This window comes from Hypomesus transpacificus, chromosome 4, assembly GCF_021917145.1.
Source record: "Hypomesus transpacificus isolate Combined female chromosome 4, fHypTra1, whole genome shotgun sequence".
In the NCBI taxonomy this organism is placed as follows: Eukaryota; Metazoa; Chordata; class Actinopteri; order Osmeriformes; family Osmeridae; genus Hypomesus; species Hypomesus transpacificus.
The window spans coordinates 10062763-10082250 of NC_061063.1; the positions used below are offsets into that span (position 1 = coordinate 10062763).

At 50.4% G+C, this 19488-nt stretch overlaps 1 protein-coding gene across 1 annotated transcript; it reads right to left on the reverse strand.

Annotated features, from left to right (window-relative positions):
* Positions 1–5446: 5446 nt before the first annotated feature.
* Positions 5447–8598, reverse strand: si:dkeyp-92c9.2 (uncharacterized protein LOC571482 homolog). The gene has a single exon (XM_047019427.1). The coding sequence runs from the start codon at positions 8415–8417 to the stop codon at positions 7452–7454; it is 966 nt and encodes a 321-aa protein (XP_046875383.1). The 5' UTR covers positions 8418–8598; the 3' UTR covers positions 5447–7451.
* Positions 8599–19488: the final 10890 nt, after the last annotated feature.

Below are 19488 nucleotides of genomic sequence, written 5' to 3' on the forward strand. Positions count from 1 at the left end.
GCACACATATACTGTTTACATACACACTGGGCCCTATTTTAACGATCTGAAACGCAGGTATCAAAACGCAAAGCGCAACTAACTTTGCCAGCGGGATAAATGACTTTGCGCCTGGCGAAATCTAAAATGGGTTGGTCTGAAGTAGCTACAATACTAATGGGTGTGGTCTGGGCGTAACGTGCAATTACCCGATCGGAGCGTCATCTCACATTCCCTTTAAGAGCAGCGCTTGTTACATGGCGGATCTGCCAGGCGCACACCAGGAGAGGTTCACAGCCGAGGACACCGACGTTCTCGTCAGAGCCATAAAAGACAGAGAAATTACATTTTATGGGAAAGTCAGAGCAGTTTTCTCATTGCACTAAATTGCCCGCTCATGCTGCTCATTCAAATAATTGTTCTTATTTTCATATATATAGAATTTTTTAAATGGTTATATTTAAAAATTGTTTAGTTCTTAGAATTATTTTAACTATCGTACTTTTGTACTTAATTTAAGACCCGTATATGTTTATTGTTTGCACCTTCCTGCCACAGTAAATTCCGTGTTTGTGTAACATTGGCTACATGGCGAATAAACCGAATTCTGATTCTGAAACTGCAAAATAGCACCAGGGAACGCTTGTGCCGGATCACGCCTCCTTTTTTCGCTGAACCGCACCCGGGAGTGCAAAGTCATTCCCTATTTTACCGACGTGCGTCTGTGGAGGGAAAAGTCCGCTTTGCGTCGGGTGCAAACTAGGAATGATACTTGCGTCGTTGACAAAGTCAATTGCGCTGGGTGCAAGATAGGGCCCACTGTCTCCTTGACAGTGTCTGTCAGTCTGTCTTTCTGTCAGTATAAACTCGTCCAGTCTGATGTCCTTCTCTGTGACAGAGGTACAAGGTAAGCCAGTGGTGACTGGGTTGTCCCCTTCAGGAAGGTTTGGGTTTTAAGAGTTTGATCTTGAAAGCACTTTGCAGAGTTTCCTGCAATATAAGGATTTTATAGGGGGGATGATGGTGATTCAGACAATACTGTTGATCTTCTTTCAGTATCTGTTAACTAAGAGGATTATGAGTCGTATTGGGATCTAATCTAATCTATAGGGACTCTCATTTTAACACAATCACTCAAATGGTACAATTCCATTACCCCCCCCCCCCCCCTTCAGAGATTAGGGCCCACAGTAGGAGGAGGTCATACGTATGGGAGGATCAATCAGTGGGATTAGAGCCCTGGCTTGTTTCTCTCCCCCTAAATCTGCTGAAGGCATCTTCAACATCACCCTCTCTCATAACACATGTCCTGGTCTTCCGTCCCTCCCCCCCCCCCCCTCCTCCCTCCCCCCCGTGTCCTGAGGCTGTCCCCACCCTTGGTCAGTGACCCTGTCTCAGGATGAGGCCATATGGCTCTCCTCTGCTCTCCTCTGTTCTACTGTGAGTCAGTCATTGTATCTAGATTCTAAAAGGCCATTAAAGTCTTTTCTTACAGATAGTTCCACCCTGACTACAGAATAATTAGATGTCCCGAAGATTTGAACACCGTACACTGTTTTGGATGTCCTACATCTGTTACCAAATAACCAAAGAGGATTCTCATCTCTTAGCCCATATCCTGTATTTGGATTCGACTTCCTTTCCTGAGTTTTGATTTTACTCATGCACATGTTCCTGAGACCCCGGTGATGTGGTCCATTGTAATGAGGAACTTGTGTTTATCATCAGCTGCAGCCACTCTGACCATAACCCTAACCCTGGGAGAAACAGGATAGAGATCTCTCACTTCTGCTCTGGGCACAGGTCAACCACATCCTTTATACACTAGATATCTTCATGCCCCCCCCCCCGTCTCTCACAGTGCATGAGCACATACTATACACACACACCCTACACATGCACATGCTGACTAGACATGCTCTGTGGAATAAAGCAAAGACTCATGCACCACCTGTACACCACCTGTACACCACCTGTACACCACCTATACACCACCCACAATAGCCGTTTGCAGCTAATGTAAAGCAGAGCTATTGATCTGAGCACACCAGCCTGAGCTGTTCTTCTGAGCACATCTAGCCTGAGCTGTTCTTCTGAGCACATCTAGCCTGAGCTGTTCTTCTGAGCACACCTAGCCTGAGCTGTTCTTCTGAGCACACCTAGCCTGAGCTGTTCTTCTGAGCACACCTAGCCTGAGCTGTTCTTCTGAGCACACCTAGCCTGAGCTGTTCTTCTGAGCACACCTAGCCTGAGCTGTTCTTCTGAGCACACCTAGCCTGAGCTGTTCTTCTGAGCACACCTAGCCTGAGCTGTTCTTCTGAGCACACCTAGCCTGAGCTGTTCTTCTGAGCACACCTAGCCTGAGCTGTTCTTCTGAGCACACCTAGCCTGAGCTGTTCTTCTGAGCACACCTAGCCTGAGCTGTTCTTCTGAGCACACCTAGCCTGAGCTGTTCTTCTGAGCACACCTAGCCTGAGCTGTTCTTCTGAGCACACCTAGCCTGAGCTGTTCTTCCGAGCACACCTAGCCTGCGTCCTGGTGCTCCTGTGTCCAGGCTGGGCTGGGCGGGGATGGAAGCCGGGCGGTGATGGAGGCTGGGCGGTGATGGAGGCTGGGCCGGGCGGTGATGGAGGCCGGGCGGTGATGGAGGGCCAGCCTGGACAGAGGGAGGCATCTGTTCCGCCTGCGAGCAGCAGGAAGCTGCTTCATGTCCTGCTGGATTTACTGCCTCCCCAGCCGGGTGCAGACAGACTGTATAACTACCCTGGGAGACAAGACTGGTGAGAGGAGCTCACAGATGCTAAACAATGCTGGTGGGGTGTGTCTGGTGTGTGTGTGGGTGTGTGTCTGGTGTGTGACTGTATGTGTGTGTGTCTGGTGAGTGTGTGTGTGTCTGGTGTGTGTGTTTGTCTGGTGAGTGTGAGAGCGAGCCACTACCCAACTTACACAAGTCACAATATGTGGATGTCACTTCAAAACTTTATTAAATAATCATCTTCAACACCATGAAAAAACGCATGGAGGAGAAAAAAACCAGTCACATTGTTCAAGTTTTCCCCACCAACAGTGTTGTCCATCCTGAGCTACAGACACTAAGGAAGTAGCTCTCCAGCCAGCCATGCTACTGGTTCTCTGTCCTGCAGTAGGTTCTGAGTGTAGCTCCTTGATAGAGCACCTGTGTTGGACGTGGTCTCCGTCTGCGACAGGAAGGACTTACTGTGAAGGGCAGGTTCTTACTTAGGAAGTTTATCCATGAAGTGACGAGCTACAGACAATGTTGCTTCTGTGATTTACAGTACGATCAAACCGAGCCTCCAGTGACCATCTGATGGCCACGTCAGTCTGGCTCCCTCTCACCATCTGTTCCACTGTTGGGGGTCTCCATGGACCCCACTGGTTCTGTGTTTGCCGTAAACACAGATAATCAGCCCCACATGGCTCCTGCAGGGCAGGCCCTGGCCTCCTGGGTCAGCAGGGTGGAGGGAGACCACCCCCCTCTCTGCCCCAGGACCACCCCCCTCTCTGCCCCAGGACCACCCCCCTCTCTGCCCCAGGACTACCCCCCTCTCTGCCCCAGGACCACCCCCCTCTCTGCCCCAGGACTACCCTCCTCTCTGCCCCAGGACCACCCCCCTCTCTGCAGAGAGAATGAAGGAGTGATGAAGACCAGCTCAAGGTAAACTACCCCCCACACTCCTTCTCTACACCAGCTCCACCCACAGAGACATCTGTCTACCATGTTAGTCCATGCTGAAGGACAGTCTTGTTTGTGTTTTCAGGACAAAGACAACTGCAGTAGCAACTCTGGTGCTTTGTTCATGAGTTCACATGTGATTGCAAAACATGAAATAAAATAAATAAATACATTAGAGCAGATAGCCAGTCCCTGTCCATTAGTATCATACACACCAAGGCGGTGATACTTCTAATTTATGCAGTCATATTTATAACAGTCACCATGACTTTAATATAATTACATACTAATACTGTTGGCATCAGATATTTCAAGACTAGAGCAATCTGATAATTGTTTAAGTTACCAAAGGAATTAACATAATCAAAAACACAGAAAAAAATAAGAAAAAAAGCTAATCAAAGCCAAAATAAATTACAAACAAAATAATCTGTCCGGCATGCACAAATCACAGTAGCAAGACATGTTTCTTTTTTGTATCGGTTTCATTTTGTTACACAACAACATATTTACACCGTACGGTCCTCCTTCCTATAGTCTGCTTCCTGTCAGACTGATTCCTCACGAGACAAACCAACGTAGCAGCTCCATCACCGGAGAGAAGTCCCAGCTCCCAGAGCAGTGCTGCCCAGGCGGGCGGCCAGTCTCTGCAGCGTCTCACAGTCCTCACCCTAACCCAGTCTCTGCAGCGTCTCACAGTCCTAACCCTAACCCTGACACTGGAACAGCTCAGTTACTCGGAACAGTTTAGGGTCCTCCATGTTTTCCCATGTCCCAATCAGCAGAACAGAACCTAACCCTGGCTCCTTCCACTGCATGACTTCATTTCTGAGGTCCCGAGGTCTGAGTCCCCATGGACTCACTTGTCAGTTAGAAGAGTCACTTGACTCTCAGAGGAAGGCTCCACATGTGTCTCTGTACTGTGGAGCAGTTCAGGAATCCCAACAGTCAAGCAGGATTCAGGCATCCTGTAGCTATTAGATACAACAGGCTGAATCAGGGCTCCTTTTGCAAAGTACGATTGGTTGAAAATAAGTTTTCCAGCAGGGATTTGTTTGGATAAAACATCTGATAGGATCTATCTTGAAGTCTGATTGGGTGGAGGTATAAAGAAACAGGAAGTGATGTCTCAGAGACAGCAGGGTGATGGCTGATATCACACTTCCTTTCCAGAATCCCATCTGTGCGGTCTCTGGTCTAACCCTAGGTAAGACTGCTCTATCTTTACACACACATATTAAACACGAGTGCTTCTAATTTCAGTTTCATCTTCATAATGTATCAAACACATCCCATCTGGGTCTGGAGTAGACATCCCGCTGTGGAAGTGACGCTTGCCCAACCCTCCCTCCCCCTCCTCCACACTAAGCCCCGCCCCCCATCGTGTCAGCTGTGTGTGCTCATGTGTGTGTAGCTGCAGCCAACAAACACTAGCTTTATATCTGTCTTCTCTGCACAAAGGGGAATCTAATCACATGAAGCAGGGCTGGGAACAAAAGCTGAGTGTGTGAGTGTGAGTGTGGGGTGGGGGGTTACTGAAGCAAGACATGCAGAGATAGAGAGGGGGTTGGAGGATGTCTGTCAACACTAGAGGCCTTGTGAGTGAAGGCAGGGCGGGGTCTTAGTGAGGTAACACTGTCAACTACAATCAGAAGGCCACAGTCCAGCAGGGCTGCTGGGACCTCCCCAGCCACAAGACAGACCCCCACCCTAACCCTCTCCCCACCCTAACCCTCTCCCCACCCTAACCCTCCCCCTAACTATGGTGCAGGCCTCAGCCCTCCTCCACCTGGCCCTCCACAGGCAGCAGGATCTGTCCCAGACTACTCCAGACCTCGGAGGGGCCAACACATCTCATCAGACTGAAACATGTACTCATCCCCTCATGTTTCATCCCCTGCTTCCTCTCTCTGTTTGATTGGTTGGGGGGGGGATTAAAACCAGATTACCTCAGGGTGTGTGTGTGTTTGTGCGCGTGCACGTGTGAAGGGTCAAGCAGGTCTAAGTGAGTGTTTGTCAACCGCAGTGTGTGTGTAAATCGGAGGGTGTTCCAGTGTGCTGATGTCTATAAGAGCATTAGAGGAAGCGAGCCAGAGGCTCAGACCTGCAGATGTGACTACAGCCCACTGCCACTATTGTCTGTTTCCTTACAGCACCTAGAGACAGGAGGAGACAGACACAGATTCCTGATTTAGCATCTGAACAACACAGAGCAGGAGAGCAGGTCTCTCTGGTCAGAGATAAGAACAGTTCCTCTGGTCAGAGATAAGAGCAGGTCTCTCTGGTTAGAGATAAGAGCAGGTCTCTCTGGTTAGAGATAAGAGCAGGTCTCTCTGGTTAGAGATAAGAGCAGGTCTCTCTGGTCAGTTTGACTCTTCATCGTTTATCTACTGCAGCTCTGTGCAGCTAACAGTCCACAGTGTAGCCTGTCCTTATCTCCCAATTTCTCCTGCCTTTTAACTGAGATGAACTGACTGAACTGCCTTGTCTGCATCCTGTGTAGACAACCACACACACACACACACACATGTGCACACATGCTCAAACACAACCTCCTGGCTCCAGCCTGGGGCTCAGCTGTTAGCCTGACAAACACACACACACACACACACACGGGACCTAGATTAACATGCCTGAAGCAGAAATGCAGAGGTTTCATTCCAGAGAGGAGGTGAAATCAGCTCTGTCCTAGGAAGCATCATCGTGACATGTGTCCTCACACACTGATGACCAAACACACACTGGTGACCAAACACACAGCAAACTTCTGACAAATAACAAGAAAACAGCAATCTCCCCAACTCTGCATGTTTAGCTGTCGCTTCTCCCCAACAGTAACTCCTACTGCCCTGCTAGTGTGGTTTGAAGAAATCCTGCTACACAAGACGTGTGTGTGCATGTGTTTGTGTGTGTGTGTGTGTATGTATGCGTGTGTGTGTATATGCGTGCTCGGGCACCCTGGATTAGCTATTGAACCTTCAGGGCAGGGAAGGGAGTGGAGGAGGCAGAGGTGGTGGGAGGGGCGGCAAGGTAATCTGCTAATCTCATTAATCCCAGGGCAGCAGGCCTGGCTGCTGACAAGGACATGAGGAGTGAAACAGCTGATCCCTCTGGCTGCTGCTGACCCATACACAACACAAGCTCCCCACAGCCACACACACGGACCCCTCACACACACGGACCCTCACACACACGGACCCCTCAGACACACGGACTCCTCACACTACTACTCTGGAGGGTGACCGCAGACAGGCAGTGTTCAGAGTTCAGAGCCGTATCGGACAGCTGCTCTGCAGGTCAACAGAACGTCCTCTGTTGTCAAAAGGCTCTGGAAAAACAGTCCATTTGTTTTGCTGTGGTGATGACAAAGCATAAAAACTAGATCCAACGACCTGATCTGGATGTTTTAGCTGTTCCTAACGGTCCAGCCCTTCCCCAGACCTGACACAGGAGTCTGGAGTGACACCAGCCCTGAAGATCCTGGTGTGTCTTCTTAACTTGAAAAGGATGTCTAGACTTTAAACAGTGTTGCATTAACAAGACAAGATGGTTGAAATGCCATTGGACAAAATGATCCTCACGACTCATGTCATTTGGTCTTCTGTACAGGGATGACTGGTGAACTTGCTCTCCACAAACACCTCAGCAGAGTTCATCAAACAGACAGGCTGAAGAGGGTGGAGGGCGGAGGACTGATGCAGTTACAGCAGGACAGTTGGGGAAACCCCCCCCATCCCTGTGTGTGTGTGTGTGTGTGTGTGTGTAGCCGACCCCCCCCTCATCGGTCCAGCACTCTGCTGTAATCCTGAGGGCTGCCCCCTCCCTCGCTCTTCAGCTCAGCGAACACCAGAGTGAAGAAGTGAGGGTCTGCGTTGATGCGCAGCATCTTGGAGCTGGTGGCGTCGATGATGGCCAGACAGCGGTCCCAGAAGGCCTCCTTCCCCGTCTCCACCAGGAAGGGCTTGAGGGGGTAGGAGATCTCGTTGCCCATGTAGGAGTAGGACAGGTAGAGGCAGGTGAGCAGTGTGGCCTGCAGCTCATGCTCTGACGCCACCAGCTCTCCATCCACCACCTCCCTGCACAGCATGTAGACAAACACCACGTTGGCGGGTGTGACGAAGGCCTGGTCCTGCCAGCCCTGCAGCAGCAGAGAGCGGTCCACTGCCCGCAGCCACAGCACTGGCTCAGACGGGGACAGGTGCTTCAGCCGGTAACAGCGTCCACACAGGAACCTGCCCAGGCAGCGGAGCAGCTCACTGGTAGAGGCCTGCACGATGACGCGCTTGGGAGACGACGGCACTGTTCCCTGGGGAACCTTCTTGACGGAAGAGATCTGCTGGGGCCTCCCGTAGCCATAGTGGTGTCCCAGCCCCAGCCCCTGGCCCGGCCCCCCGGGGCCCCCGTAGCTGGACAGGTTGGCACAGGACAGGGACTTCTTGACGTTGTCGTGGTTGCGGTGCAGCACAGGGTCCTTCTGGTAGAGGCTGATGTTGTTGTTCAGAGGGCCGGACAGCTCCCCTGCAGCACAGCCCTTCCTGGAGCTGCTGCGCTTCTTGGTGGAGGCCACCAGCCTCTTCCAGGTGAGGGCCGGGAGGAAGATGGCCTGGCCACGCTTGAGGCCGCCCTCCCTCTGCATGCTGAGATGCCGGCCACTGAGGCTGGGGTAGTGGCTGAGTGACCCCGAATGGTTGTCATAGTAGCCGGGTTTCCTGGCGCCAGGGGACAGGGACAGCACGGTGCCCATGGCGACGGGTCAGGGGTCGGGGAACGTCTGGTTGTGGACAGAAGGGAGAAGGGGGCGGGGCTCTCTCCTGAGGGAGGGGCTACAGTCCAGGTGGCATGGAGAGGAGTAGGGCTGACATGCAGGGAGCAGAGACACAGGCCAGTCTTCAAGATGACTCCCAAACCTCCATGCTCATGACACAAGGATGTCTGGAACAGGGAAGAACAACAGTTTTTAAGGTTATTACAGTAATAGCAAAAAGTTGCACAAACTGTGATCTGTCATCTGAAATAAGCACATTTGCTATTTCCCCTTCACCTAGGCTTGCTGTGTTTGTCCACTGTGCCCCAGATATCAGAGTAGCTTTCTGGGTTAAGTAAGTCTGCAGGGACGATCTCTTCTCATGTAGTCTCTGGAATGACCCAGTTAGCCTCCATGCGTACCAGGCTGACAAGTTAACTAACACACACATGTTACTGTAGCCTACATCACTGCCGCGTGACTGACAGAAAATCAGCAGCTCGATGAATAAACTCATTTTAGCTTATTCTCATGTCACAGTTCTGTTCATGAACAGAAAGTCTGTGCGCTTCACAATACAGACGCCCATTTGCTGAAAACTATCTCAAACTAGCGATGTATATCATCAAACGCAATTAACCGTATCTTTTTTTGGGTACAAAGAGGTGCTCACCTGGTAATCATAGAAGAGACTGAACCAGGTCGATGTCCATTCTCCTCACTGTCGCAGTCCGCGCCGACAGATCGGCTGTTCAAACGGGACTGGATTTAGTTTGTGGATGAACATAGGGGACTTACTGTGTTGATGTAACATCAAGAAAGTTTGGACCAACACCACGTTGCAATACTCTTTTAAAATATAGGTCAACTTACAGTTCAATATTGATACTTCTCAGCCAGTAAGTAGTCTACTTATTTGCCCTAGAGAGCAGAACTGCTGCACCTGTAATAACCGTTATTCTTGGCTGGTAGAGTGCAGGTGTGAAACATTCTGAAGAAGTCTAAATTGAAAGTGTCCGTTCTGAGTGTCTGTGCTTTTAAAGATTCATTCATTTCATCAAGAAAAACAGGACGTCGCAAACTTCCACTGTTACATCCCCCTGCCTTTACATTCCATCCCATCTTCATATCCAAGTAATAGAACTTGAACGCGGTACGATTCCATCATTTTGACGCTCAAGCGGCAGTTATCCGTCTGTTGTCCGTGCGAACGGTCAAATCGGTTTCACTCGTTCAGGACACGGAACAAAACAACCGTCTCCGTATCAGCCTGCCTTCACACTGATTCAGAGCGCGCGCCGCACCGGGCAGCGCGAGGCGGATCATCGACTATTCAGTGGACAGACTCCTCCTAGAGCGCGGGCTGGGCTGGCCGACGCGCGGTCACTGCAACGATTAAGTCTGAATAGTACTCAAGAGATATAGGACTAAGCCCGTTTTCATTTTTTCTCAGCTAGGGTAGATGGAGGGGACACACCAATAATTCAACTCCCAAACATGCTCAGGATCACATCTAGTCTAATATCATCAGTAGCCTATTTGCCACACTGTACATTAGTTGTGATTGGTGGAGACATGCTGGTCATCACAGATTATTAACAGCTATCTGTAGCTCTGCTCAGCAGAAGACCAGGGCGGTGATGTTCCTGTGGGTGCAGTTAGTGGTGTTTTACAGCAGTCCTCAATGCCTGCTTATCGATCAGGCCAAGGAGTTAGATTCTCTACACTTGTCTGTGCTACCGCAAGATTCAAGCTTCATCCATACCTCCTCACCCAGCGGGCCGCAGCGGAGGCACTGCTGCCTGCTTCTCAAAGCTGCCCAGTCATGCTCAGAAGCTGTGGTGTGGTTAGCCTGGGTTCCTGGCTTATGTTCCTGGGAACATTGTGTTTAGTACACCTATCAGCATGTGAAAATGATTTGATTATTATTATTATAATAACAAAAAGCGGTTCCTAAAGGTTGAAGAAATATTTGGGAAAAACAGAATCTATTTTTCTTTTTTTAAGTTAAAGTATTAAACTATATATATATATGTATTGTACACAACAAGTAGGCCTACTCATCAGTATTGATGAGTACTTGTTGAGGACTCTATACTATACTCTACTGTTGTACTGTGCTCTGCTTTAAGGCTTCTCTGTTCTCTCCCCTCCTCTACTTTCACTGTGTGAAAAAGGTTTTGAAAGGTTGGAAGAAAAATACGTTTTAGTTAGCACTACAACTTTTACCAGTCTTTTAAAACATGATTATCTGTACTTGAGTGAAGGATGTGTACTTTAGTCATCTCTAGCTTCCACGCTCTGGATCTGCACTTCCACCAGGAGCTTCCTGCACAGACTAACAACATTACAGCAGAAAAACCTCAAATCTCCTGTTGACCACAGAACCGTCTTTGTTATGGTGTGTGTCCAGTTTATCACACAGAGAGAGAGAAAGCTGATTGGTCTGCAGCTGTATAGGGGAGATCTCCTCATTCACCAACACCCTCCTTCTCCCTCCCCTCCCCTCCCCTCCCCTCCCCTCCCCTCCCCTCCCCTCCCCTCCCCTCCCCTCCCCTCCCCTCCCCTCCCCTCCCCTCCCCTCCCCTCCCCTCCCCTCCCCTCCCCTCCCCTCCCCTCCCCTCCCCTCCCTTGGACAGCTGGAGGGCAGTCCTGCCGTCCTTCACAGCTGCCCATCACTCTGACAGCCATGAAAGCAGCTCTTGTTGGGCCCTGCTGCCTGCGCCACCATCCCCACCATCCCCACCATCCCCACCATCGCTCCAAGGAGAGGAGGAGGAGGCCTGTACCCTGCCCTCCTGATGCTGCCATCCTCCAGGTGCCCACCCTCCCCTCCCCTCCCCTGCCTTGCCCTGCCCTGCCCTCCTGATGCTGCCATCCCCCAGGTGCCCTATAGAGAATACAGGCAGGGGGAGAGATAGGCTGGTGAAAGATCAGCTTTAATCAGACAGTCAGACACTCAGACAGTCAGACAGTCAGACAGTCAGACAGTCAGACAGTCAGACAGCTGGCTCATCTGTTGGGGCGGATGTCTGCCTCTAATCTCCTGAAGCTACAGTAGACCTGGCAGGCAGCAGAGCCTTACTCTCTCTGTCTCTCTCTGTGTATCTCTCTCTCTCTGTGTATCTCTCTCTCTCTCTCTCTCTCTGTCTGTCTGTCTGTCTGTCTGTCTGTCTGTCTGTCTGTCTGTCTGTCTGTCTCTCTCTCTCTCTCTCTCTCTCTCTCTCTCTCTCTCTCTCTCTCTCCATCTTTATATACTAAATGTGAATGTTCATATTTGAACCATTATCAGCACAAATAAATTAGGAGCATATCAGGTGTTTTCTACGGTGGCCGGGTGCACAACACAACAACATCAGCACACAACACAACAACATCAGCACACAACACAACAACATCAGCACACAACACAACAACATCAGCACACAACACAACAACATCAGCACACAACACAACAACATCAGCACACAACACAACAACATCAGCACACAACACAACAACATTATAACAATAACAAAACATTTGTAAAACGCTGCATAAAACATCAACTACTTACAACACCACAACATTTAGTGACAACACAACAGCATTGGGTTAGGGTTAGCCCAGAACACAACAGCATTGGGTTAGGGTTAGCCCAGAACACAACAGCATTGGGTTAGGGTTAGCCCAGAACACAACAGCATTGGGTTAGGGTTAGCCCAGAACACAACAGCATTGGGTTAGGGGTTAGCCCAGAACACAACAGCATTGGGTTAGGGTTAGCCCAGAACACAACAGCATTGGGTTAGGGTTAGCCCAGAACACAACAGCATTGGTTCACACCACAACAACATCAGCCCAGAACACAACAGCATTACCCGAGAACACCGCAGAATTAGCCCAAAACACACAACAACATTTGCAGAAACACTGCATTTAAAGTTGCTCACAACAGAAGTGCTCCAGACCACTAGGGGCATCTGTACTGTACCTGTAGAACATAACGCAGTACAACATTGCTGAAACTAAGAGAGGGTGTGCATTTTGTAGAACACAAGATTATAATTAAATTATAATAAAACCAATTCACTTTGGTAAATTTACTAAGATGTGTTCTTGTTTGGAATTATTTCAAATTGACCGGCTGTCAACAAGTTAGTTTTTGTTTTGGTGGGAACCCAACTATTTCCACTTTGCACTGCCCCTAGTGGTCTGGAGCACTTCTGTTGTGAGCAACTTTAAATGCAGTGTTTCTGCAAAGGTTATTGTGTTTTGGGCTAATTCTGCTGTGTTCTCGGCTAATGCTGCGGTGTTCTCGGCTAATGCTGCTGTGTTCTCGGCTAATGCTGCGGTGTTCTCGGCTAATGCTGCTGTGTTCTCGGCTAATGCTGCTGTGTTCTCGGCTAATGCTGCTGTGTTCTCGGCTAATGCTGCAGTGTTCTCGGCTAATGCTGCTGTGTTCTCGGCTAATGCTGCAGTGTTCTCGGCTGATGGTGCTGTGTTCTCGGCTGATGCTGTTGTGTTCTCGGCTAATGCTGCTGTGTTCTCGGCTAATGCTGCAGTGTTCTCGGCTAATTCTGCTGTGTTCTCGGCTAATGCTGCAGTGTTCTCGGCTAATGCTGCTGTGTTCTCGGCTAATGCTGCTGTGTTCTCGGCTAATGCTGCAGTGTTCTCGGCTAATGTTGCGGTGTTCTCGGCTAATGCTGCGGTGTTCTCGGCTAATGCTGCGGTGTTCTCGGCTAATGCTGCTGTGTTCTCAGCTAATGTTGCGGTGTTCTCAGCTAATGCTGCGGTGTTCTCGGCTAATGCTGCGGTGTTCTCGGCTAATGCTGCGGTGTTCTCGGCTAATGCTGCTGTGTTCTCAGCTAATGCTGCTGTGTTCTCGGCTGATGCTGCTGTGTTCTCGGCTGATGCTGCGGTGTTCTCGGCTAATGCTGCTGTGTTCTCAGCTAATGCTGCTGTGTTCTCGGCTGATGCTGCTGTGTTCTCGGCTGATGCTGTTGTGTTCTCGGCTAATGCTGCTGTGTTCTCGGCTAATGCTGCAGTGTTCTCGGCTAATGCTGCAGTGTTCTCGGCTAATGCTGCTGTGTTCTCGGCTAATGCTGCAGTGTTCTCGGCTAATGCTGCTGTGTTCTCGGCTAATGCTGCAGTGTTCTCGGCTAATGCTGCTGTGTTCTCGGCTAATGCTGCAGTGTTCTCGGCTGATGCTGCTGTGTTCTCGGCTGATGCTGTTGTGTTCTCGGCTAATGCTGTTGTGTTCTCGGCTAATGCTGCTGTGTTCTCAGCTAATGCTGCTGTGTTCTCGGCTAATGCTGCTGTGTTCTCAGCTAATGCTGTTGTGTTCTCGGCTAATGCTGCTGTGTTCTCGGCTAATGCTGCGGTGTTCTCGGCTAATGCTGCGGTGTTCTGGGCTGATGTTGGTGGTGTGAACCAATGCTGTTGTGTTGTCACTTAATGTTGTGGTGTTGTAAGTAGTTGATTGTTTTTTGAAATGCAGCGTTTTTATAAATGTTTCGTTTTTGTTACAGTAATGTCGTTGTGTTGTGCACCCGTGGGCCACCGTAGTTTTCGGAGTGATTTTTCTAGCCCTAGAGAGACAGGAAGAGATGTGGTAATGATGCTCTCTAGTGGTCAACATGAGCAACAATTAAACTATGAGTGTTTGATGAACAGCTTCAAACCTCATAGTTTACTTGTTTCATTGGTGAAATATATGTATATATTTGTATCTCATTCTTTCATAATAGTTGTATCAAACCACAATCAGAGCCAAACTGAGGGTTTTCTTTTAAAATCACATGCATGAAATGGTCAAATCATGCATGGATTATTCGATCCCATGACAGGGTCGACTGCAGCAGCATGAACCAGGGTGTGTCCAGCAGAGGGCAGGGCAGGGTGTGTCCAGCAGGGGGCAGCATGTGTCCAGCAGGGGGCAGGGTGTGTCCAACAGGAGGCCGCATGTGTCCAGCAGAGGGCAGGGTAGGGTGTGTCCAGCAGGGGGCAGGGTGTGTCCAGCAGGGGGCAGGGTGTGTCCAGCAGGGAGCAGCATGTGTCCAGCAGGGGGCAGGGTGTGTCCAGCAAGGGGCAGGGTGTGTCCAGCAGGGGGCAGGGTGTGTCCAGCAGGGAGCAGCATGTGTCCAGCAGGGGGCAGCGAACTCACAGGGTGCTGAGTGGCCGTGTGTTGTGTCTGTGAGGAAGAAGTGTTCAGATAGACCACGGGTCAGCCATACTAACTCATCAGCTCAGAGTGCAACAATGGCATAAGCTTGCAGATAATACATTATTAGTCATAGTGAGACAGAGGTTTGTTGAACATCTTTTAATAGCTGTTAGTCAAAGTATTTTCCTCTTATGTAATAGATAATAGGAAATTAGTGTTAAATAGTTTAGAAATACTCGTACAGTTTGTTTGCAAGGATAATATACATTATTTGCCAAATACTGAAAATAGTTATATTTACTTTTTTTACACATAAATCCAAAGTTTGTGTCTTCCTGTCAGTCTGTCTTTAATCCTGACCATTGAGGCACGCAGAGGATGTAGAGGTGAAAGCTGTTAACCTCACCTTTGAGTTATACATCACCAGAGCAAGCCAACATGCTATTATCTCCCTCTAAGGAACACAAACAGACACCACAATCCTACAGGCCCAACACATCTGTCAGCACAGCGTAAACATATTATCCCAGCATGGTCTCCCCCCAGCCCTTATCCCAGCATGGTCTCCCCCCAGCCCTCAGCCCAGCATGGTCTCCCCCCAGCCCTTAGCCCAGCGCGCTGGGGGATGTGAGGAGATCTGGGGGGATGAGAGGAGATCTAGGAGGTTCCAGTGCCGTTAGAACAGAGAATAGGAATACTGTGTTTGTTTTGAGACACAGCCCCTGGTATTAACCCCTGTGACCCCTGACCCCCGTGGCCTCTGACCCCCAGGCAGGCAGCTCCATCCACGAGTCTTTGAGAGGAACTGTCACCTTCAGCCCCCCGCCCCCCGGCCCCCAGACCCCCTCCAAGCCCAGGCATCGACCCGGGGGAGAGGGAGCCGGCCAGTTAGGCAGGTGTCAGTCCCTGGGTATGAAAGCCTGTGTGGGGGGGGACCGCAGCTGGCAGGATACATGATCTCTCAGGAGGAAAAGGATAAGTGCAATGTACCTGGAGGAGGAGATGGGGGATTAACACTGAGCTCCACCAACGCTGCCTGGAGCTTCTGGCTACCCCACTTTTCCCCACTCTTCCCCACTCTTCCCCACTCTTCCCCACTCTTCCCCACTCTCTGTGACCCTGACGCCCCTGTTGAGTCTCTCTGTGACCCTGACGACTCCTGATGAGTCCAGGGTGAGAAGAAATGCTGTCATGGTAAAGGTGTTTTATACATCCTCATCCACGTTTGAGAGTCTGAGAGTCTGACAGTATCTCTGTTGTAGCTCTGGGAGTAAGAAGTGTCCCGTCATGTTCCTGTGTTTGCTGTTCTGGAGGTCTCAGCGCTGCCTGTTCTGCCTCAGAGACCATGATGTTTCCAGAACTATGCAGCCGTGCGTCTGGTTCCAGACATTCCTGGCTGTCAGGAGGAGAACAAGGAGCAGAGAGCTGGTGACCACAAACAGGTCCTGGCCGGCACAACGCCATGCAGGCATCAGAAAAGGGCACGTTATCTTCAAACGCCTATCGTCCCCGACATGTGGCCGGGTCCTGGAAAGCGGCAGACATCTTGCATTCCTTAGGCCATTCCACAACGTACAATAACTTCCTGGAATTCTTTGCCCCTCGGCAGCGGAGCCAGGGCACTTCCTGTTGTCCTTGCGGCTATTTCCTGCTCGAGCGCCGCAATCAGCGGCGTTGCCTTGGTGACGGGAAAACTCTGCTCTCCCGCATCAGTCCACCGGGCTCTGATTGGTTATGTTCTGAATGTTCTTGGTGTTCTGAATGTTCTGAATAATCTCAGTGTTCTGGAAGTTCTAAATGGACAGACACAGACAGTGTTGGTTGAGAACTTCATTTGCAGACACAGAAGCCCCACATCAGCACGCTGGGCTTCAGTCTTCCAGACCACAGGCTGCTTGAAGACGAGACGAGCTCATAGCTCAGTGTGTGAGGGGTGGAGCTCTGTGGTGGAGCATTTGAATGCAGATCAAGGGCTCACAGGTTCAAATCCCCCCTGTGCATCTCTTTGGATGAAAGCATCTGCTAGATGAACCCTCTTGGTCCTCCCAGGTGTGCTGCAAAATGACACCATGGTGACATCATAACACCACATGACTGAAGAGTCCCCTCAGTAGAAAAGGACTGGCTGTACTGCATCTGACTCCAGAGACCAGCTCCCTAACCATAACCATAACCCTAACCAGCTCAGCACAGCTGCTGAGCCGTGTTGTTATCAGTGCACTACCATCTAATATCCAGCTAACCATGTCTACAGTGTGTAGCGGCAGACTCTTACATAACTCCCCCTGTAAGCAGAGCAGGAATGTCACCAGCCACAGGCTCGGAGGGGAGACAAAGGAGAGAGGTCTGGATGAGGGAGGTCTGGTGAGAGAGGTCTGGATAAAGCACGGGGGGCTGGGCTGAATGGCAAGTGAACGCCCACCCTCTCCTGCAGAGGTCAGAGGTCAGCTCCTACGTCTGGCAGGGTGTGCAGGTCTGGACTGTGGCTGGTCGGTGCTGCCTTGCATCACCTCCAGGTCCCATGCATCAGTTCTGGAAGGTTCCCACTGTGATGACCTGCTCCTCTGCCCCGGTGCAGCAGCAGGGTGCTCTGGAGCTGAGAGGAGGAACAGCTCTGGGCTCATCAGAGTGTTCTGGAGCTGAGAACAGCGCTGGGCTCATCAGGGTGTTCCTGAGCTGAGAACAGCTCTGGGCTCATCAGGGTGTTCTGGAGCTGAGAACAGCTCTGGGCTCATCAGGGTGTTCTGGAGCTGAGAACAGCTCTGGGCTCATCAGGGTGTTCTGGAGCTGAGAACAGCTCTGGGCTCATCAGGGTGTTCGTGACTCTAAACATCTCTGTGAATCATCTCCCGCATCTTGTCATGCAAGAGCTTTGCATGCCTCACTAGACCACGGTATTTCCTGTGGCCCCACCCCCCCCACCCCCCAGACATCTGTCATAGGGGGGTGGGGTGGGGGGTGGCACACTGCTGTAATATATACAGTAGGCTAGTTGAAAACAATATCAATGGGAGAGTTTAGGAATTGCAGACTGATATACTTTGGTTTATCATGAAAAAACGTATGTTGCTAATTATCTTATGTGCATAGACTAATACCGGTACAGTAAACATGAGTAATAATTTGGGCAGTGATTGTATCAGGGTGGCTATGCCCTCCCCCCCCCCCCCCTTACGGCGGTGCCACTGCACTGGTCTTCTCCCTGCAAGCTGGTTCAGACATGCGGCCCCTATGTGACGGTCAGAACTAACATCCTAACTGAGGTGGCAAGGATCTGCTGACCGTAACGGGATGGTCTGTTTCTGGTCAGGAGTTTCCTGTGTCGTGGTGGCCACATCGACACTCTCCCTCCCAGCGCGTTTGGTGCGTCATCAGTGCAGAAACGTCCCGTCCTTCAAATCTGAAGAAAGGAGATGTTATCTGTAGACCCCCTGGGACCCCCAGCTAGGCATGTTGAAGACTGAGGACGCCTGTCTGGAACACGAGGAGATGTTTGGCATTCCTGCTCTGTGTTCAGCATCACCACGGTCTGAACATGCCTCGTTTCTCAAGAGTTCCAGTCTAATTATGTTACCTTGAAGCAGGTATGAATGCTCTCAGATCTGCAGACTTATATTCAAACTGTTACAACTGTTAAATTCAGGTCTTGCATTCAAACATCGTTCTTGTATTGTAAACCAAGACAACGACACGCCGCAGTCCTGATCTCTGTAGCAACTCTCCTCCACCTCCTCCACCTCCTCCTCCACCTCCTCCTCCACCTCCTCCTCCACCTCCTCCTCCACCTCCTCCACCTCCTCCTCCACCTCCTCCTCCTCTCACAGGCGAAGCCTAATCCCTGTGAGCCTCATGTCGTCAGGTCTGCACCCCCATCCAAACTCCCTCCAACATGTTATGATCTTTTAACTGCTCTTGCTGATCATGGGGGCATGTGTGGAATGCCGTTTGGTGTGAGTGTGCTGATGCAGGCCAGGCTGCGACAGCAGACAGCATGTTCAACACCGTGATGTCATGCCTTAAGAAGCAGTAGAGACCAGCAGTCTGCACGCTATGTTGGTAAGACACCAAGAGTGTGTGTGTCAGTGTGTGTGTGTGTTTTTGAGAGAGAGTATGTGTGAGAGTGTGTGTGTGTGTGTGTGTGTGTGTGTGTGTGTATGTATGAGCAAAGGAGATGTGAGGAACTGACGGAACATGTAAAGTATTTTACTAACCAGGGTCCCCAGCACATTACTAACCAGGGTCCCCAGCACATTACTAACCAGGGTCCCCAGCACATTACAGACAGGGATTAACTAGGGCTTTTACACTTGTAATTACTCGCACGAAAATCCTCCCTGAGACAATTCAACTGGTTTCACAGACTCTGTCTTGGTTTGACCTCCTGGTGTCCAGACAGACGAGTGTTAGTGTGCGGACAGCGTTGACCTGTCCTGCTCCCTCACCTCCTAACACACAGTACTCTGCGTCTTCATCCTCCGACCATCCATCACAGGGAGACGTCTCGAACTGGCACTGGCAGTCACCTGTATTTATTGTCATGATCAGTATATTTCGATTCCTTTCATGTCTGTGTTTTCTGAGTGTGTGTCCAGGCTGTTCTCCTTCAGCATTCCTCTTATCTAGAGCTCTCCACACACCGCTGCGGGCTTCCTGCTGCCGTCCCGTGTTGCGCTGGCAGACCCATGCAACCTTTCACACCCCAGCAGACCCATGCAACCTTTCACACCCCAGCTATTCACATTGTGTACACAGCGATGGCAGAACATAAGGATTGTTTGTTATTACAGTGCCACTCCACAGTGGGCTGAACACACGTTGTTTTGACATGAAGAACAATCAAGTGTTCTAATAAAAGAGCCCTCCACCCCCTGACCCTAACCCTGACCTAACCCTAACCCTAACCCTCCACCCCCTAACCCTAACCCT

What these genes read in the sequence shown, in the direction of transcription:
- si:dkeyp-92c9.2 (XM_047019427.1), bottom strand. Translation starts at nt 8,417, where the DNA reads ATGGGCACCGTGCTGTCCCTGTCCCCTGGCGCCAGGAAACCCGGCTAC.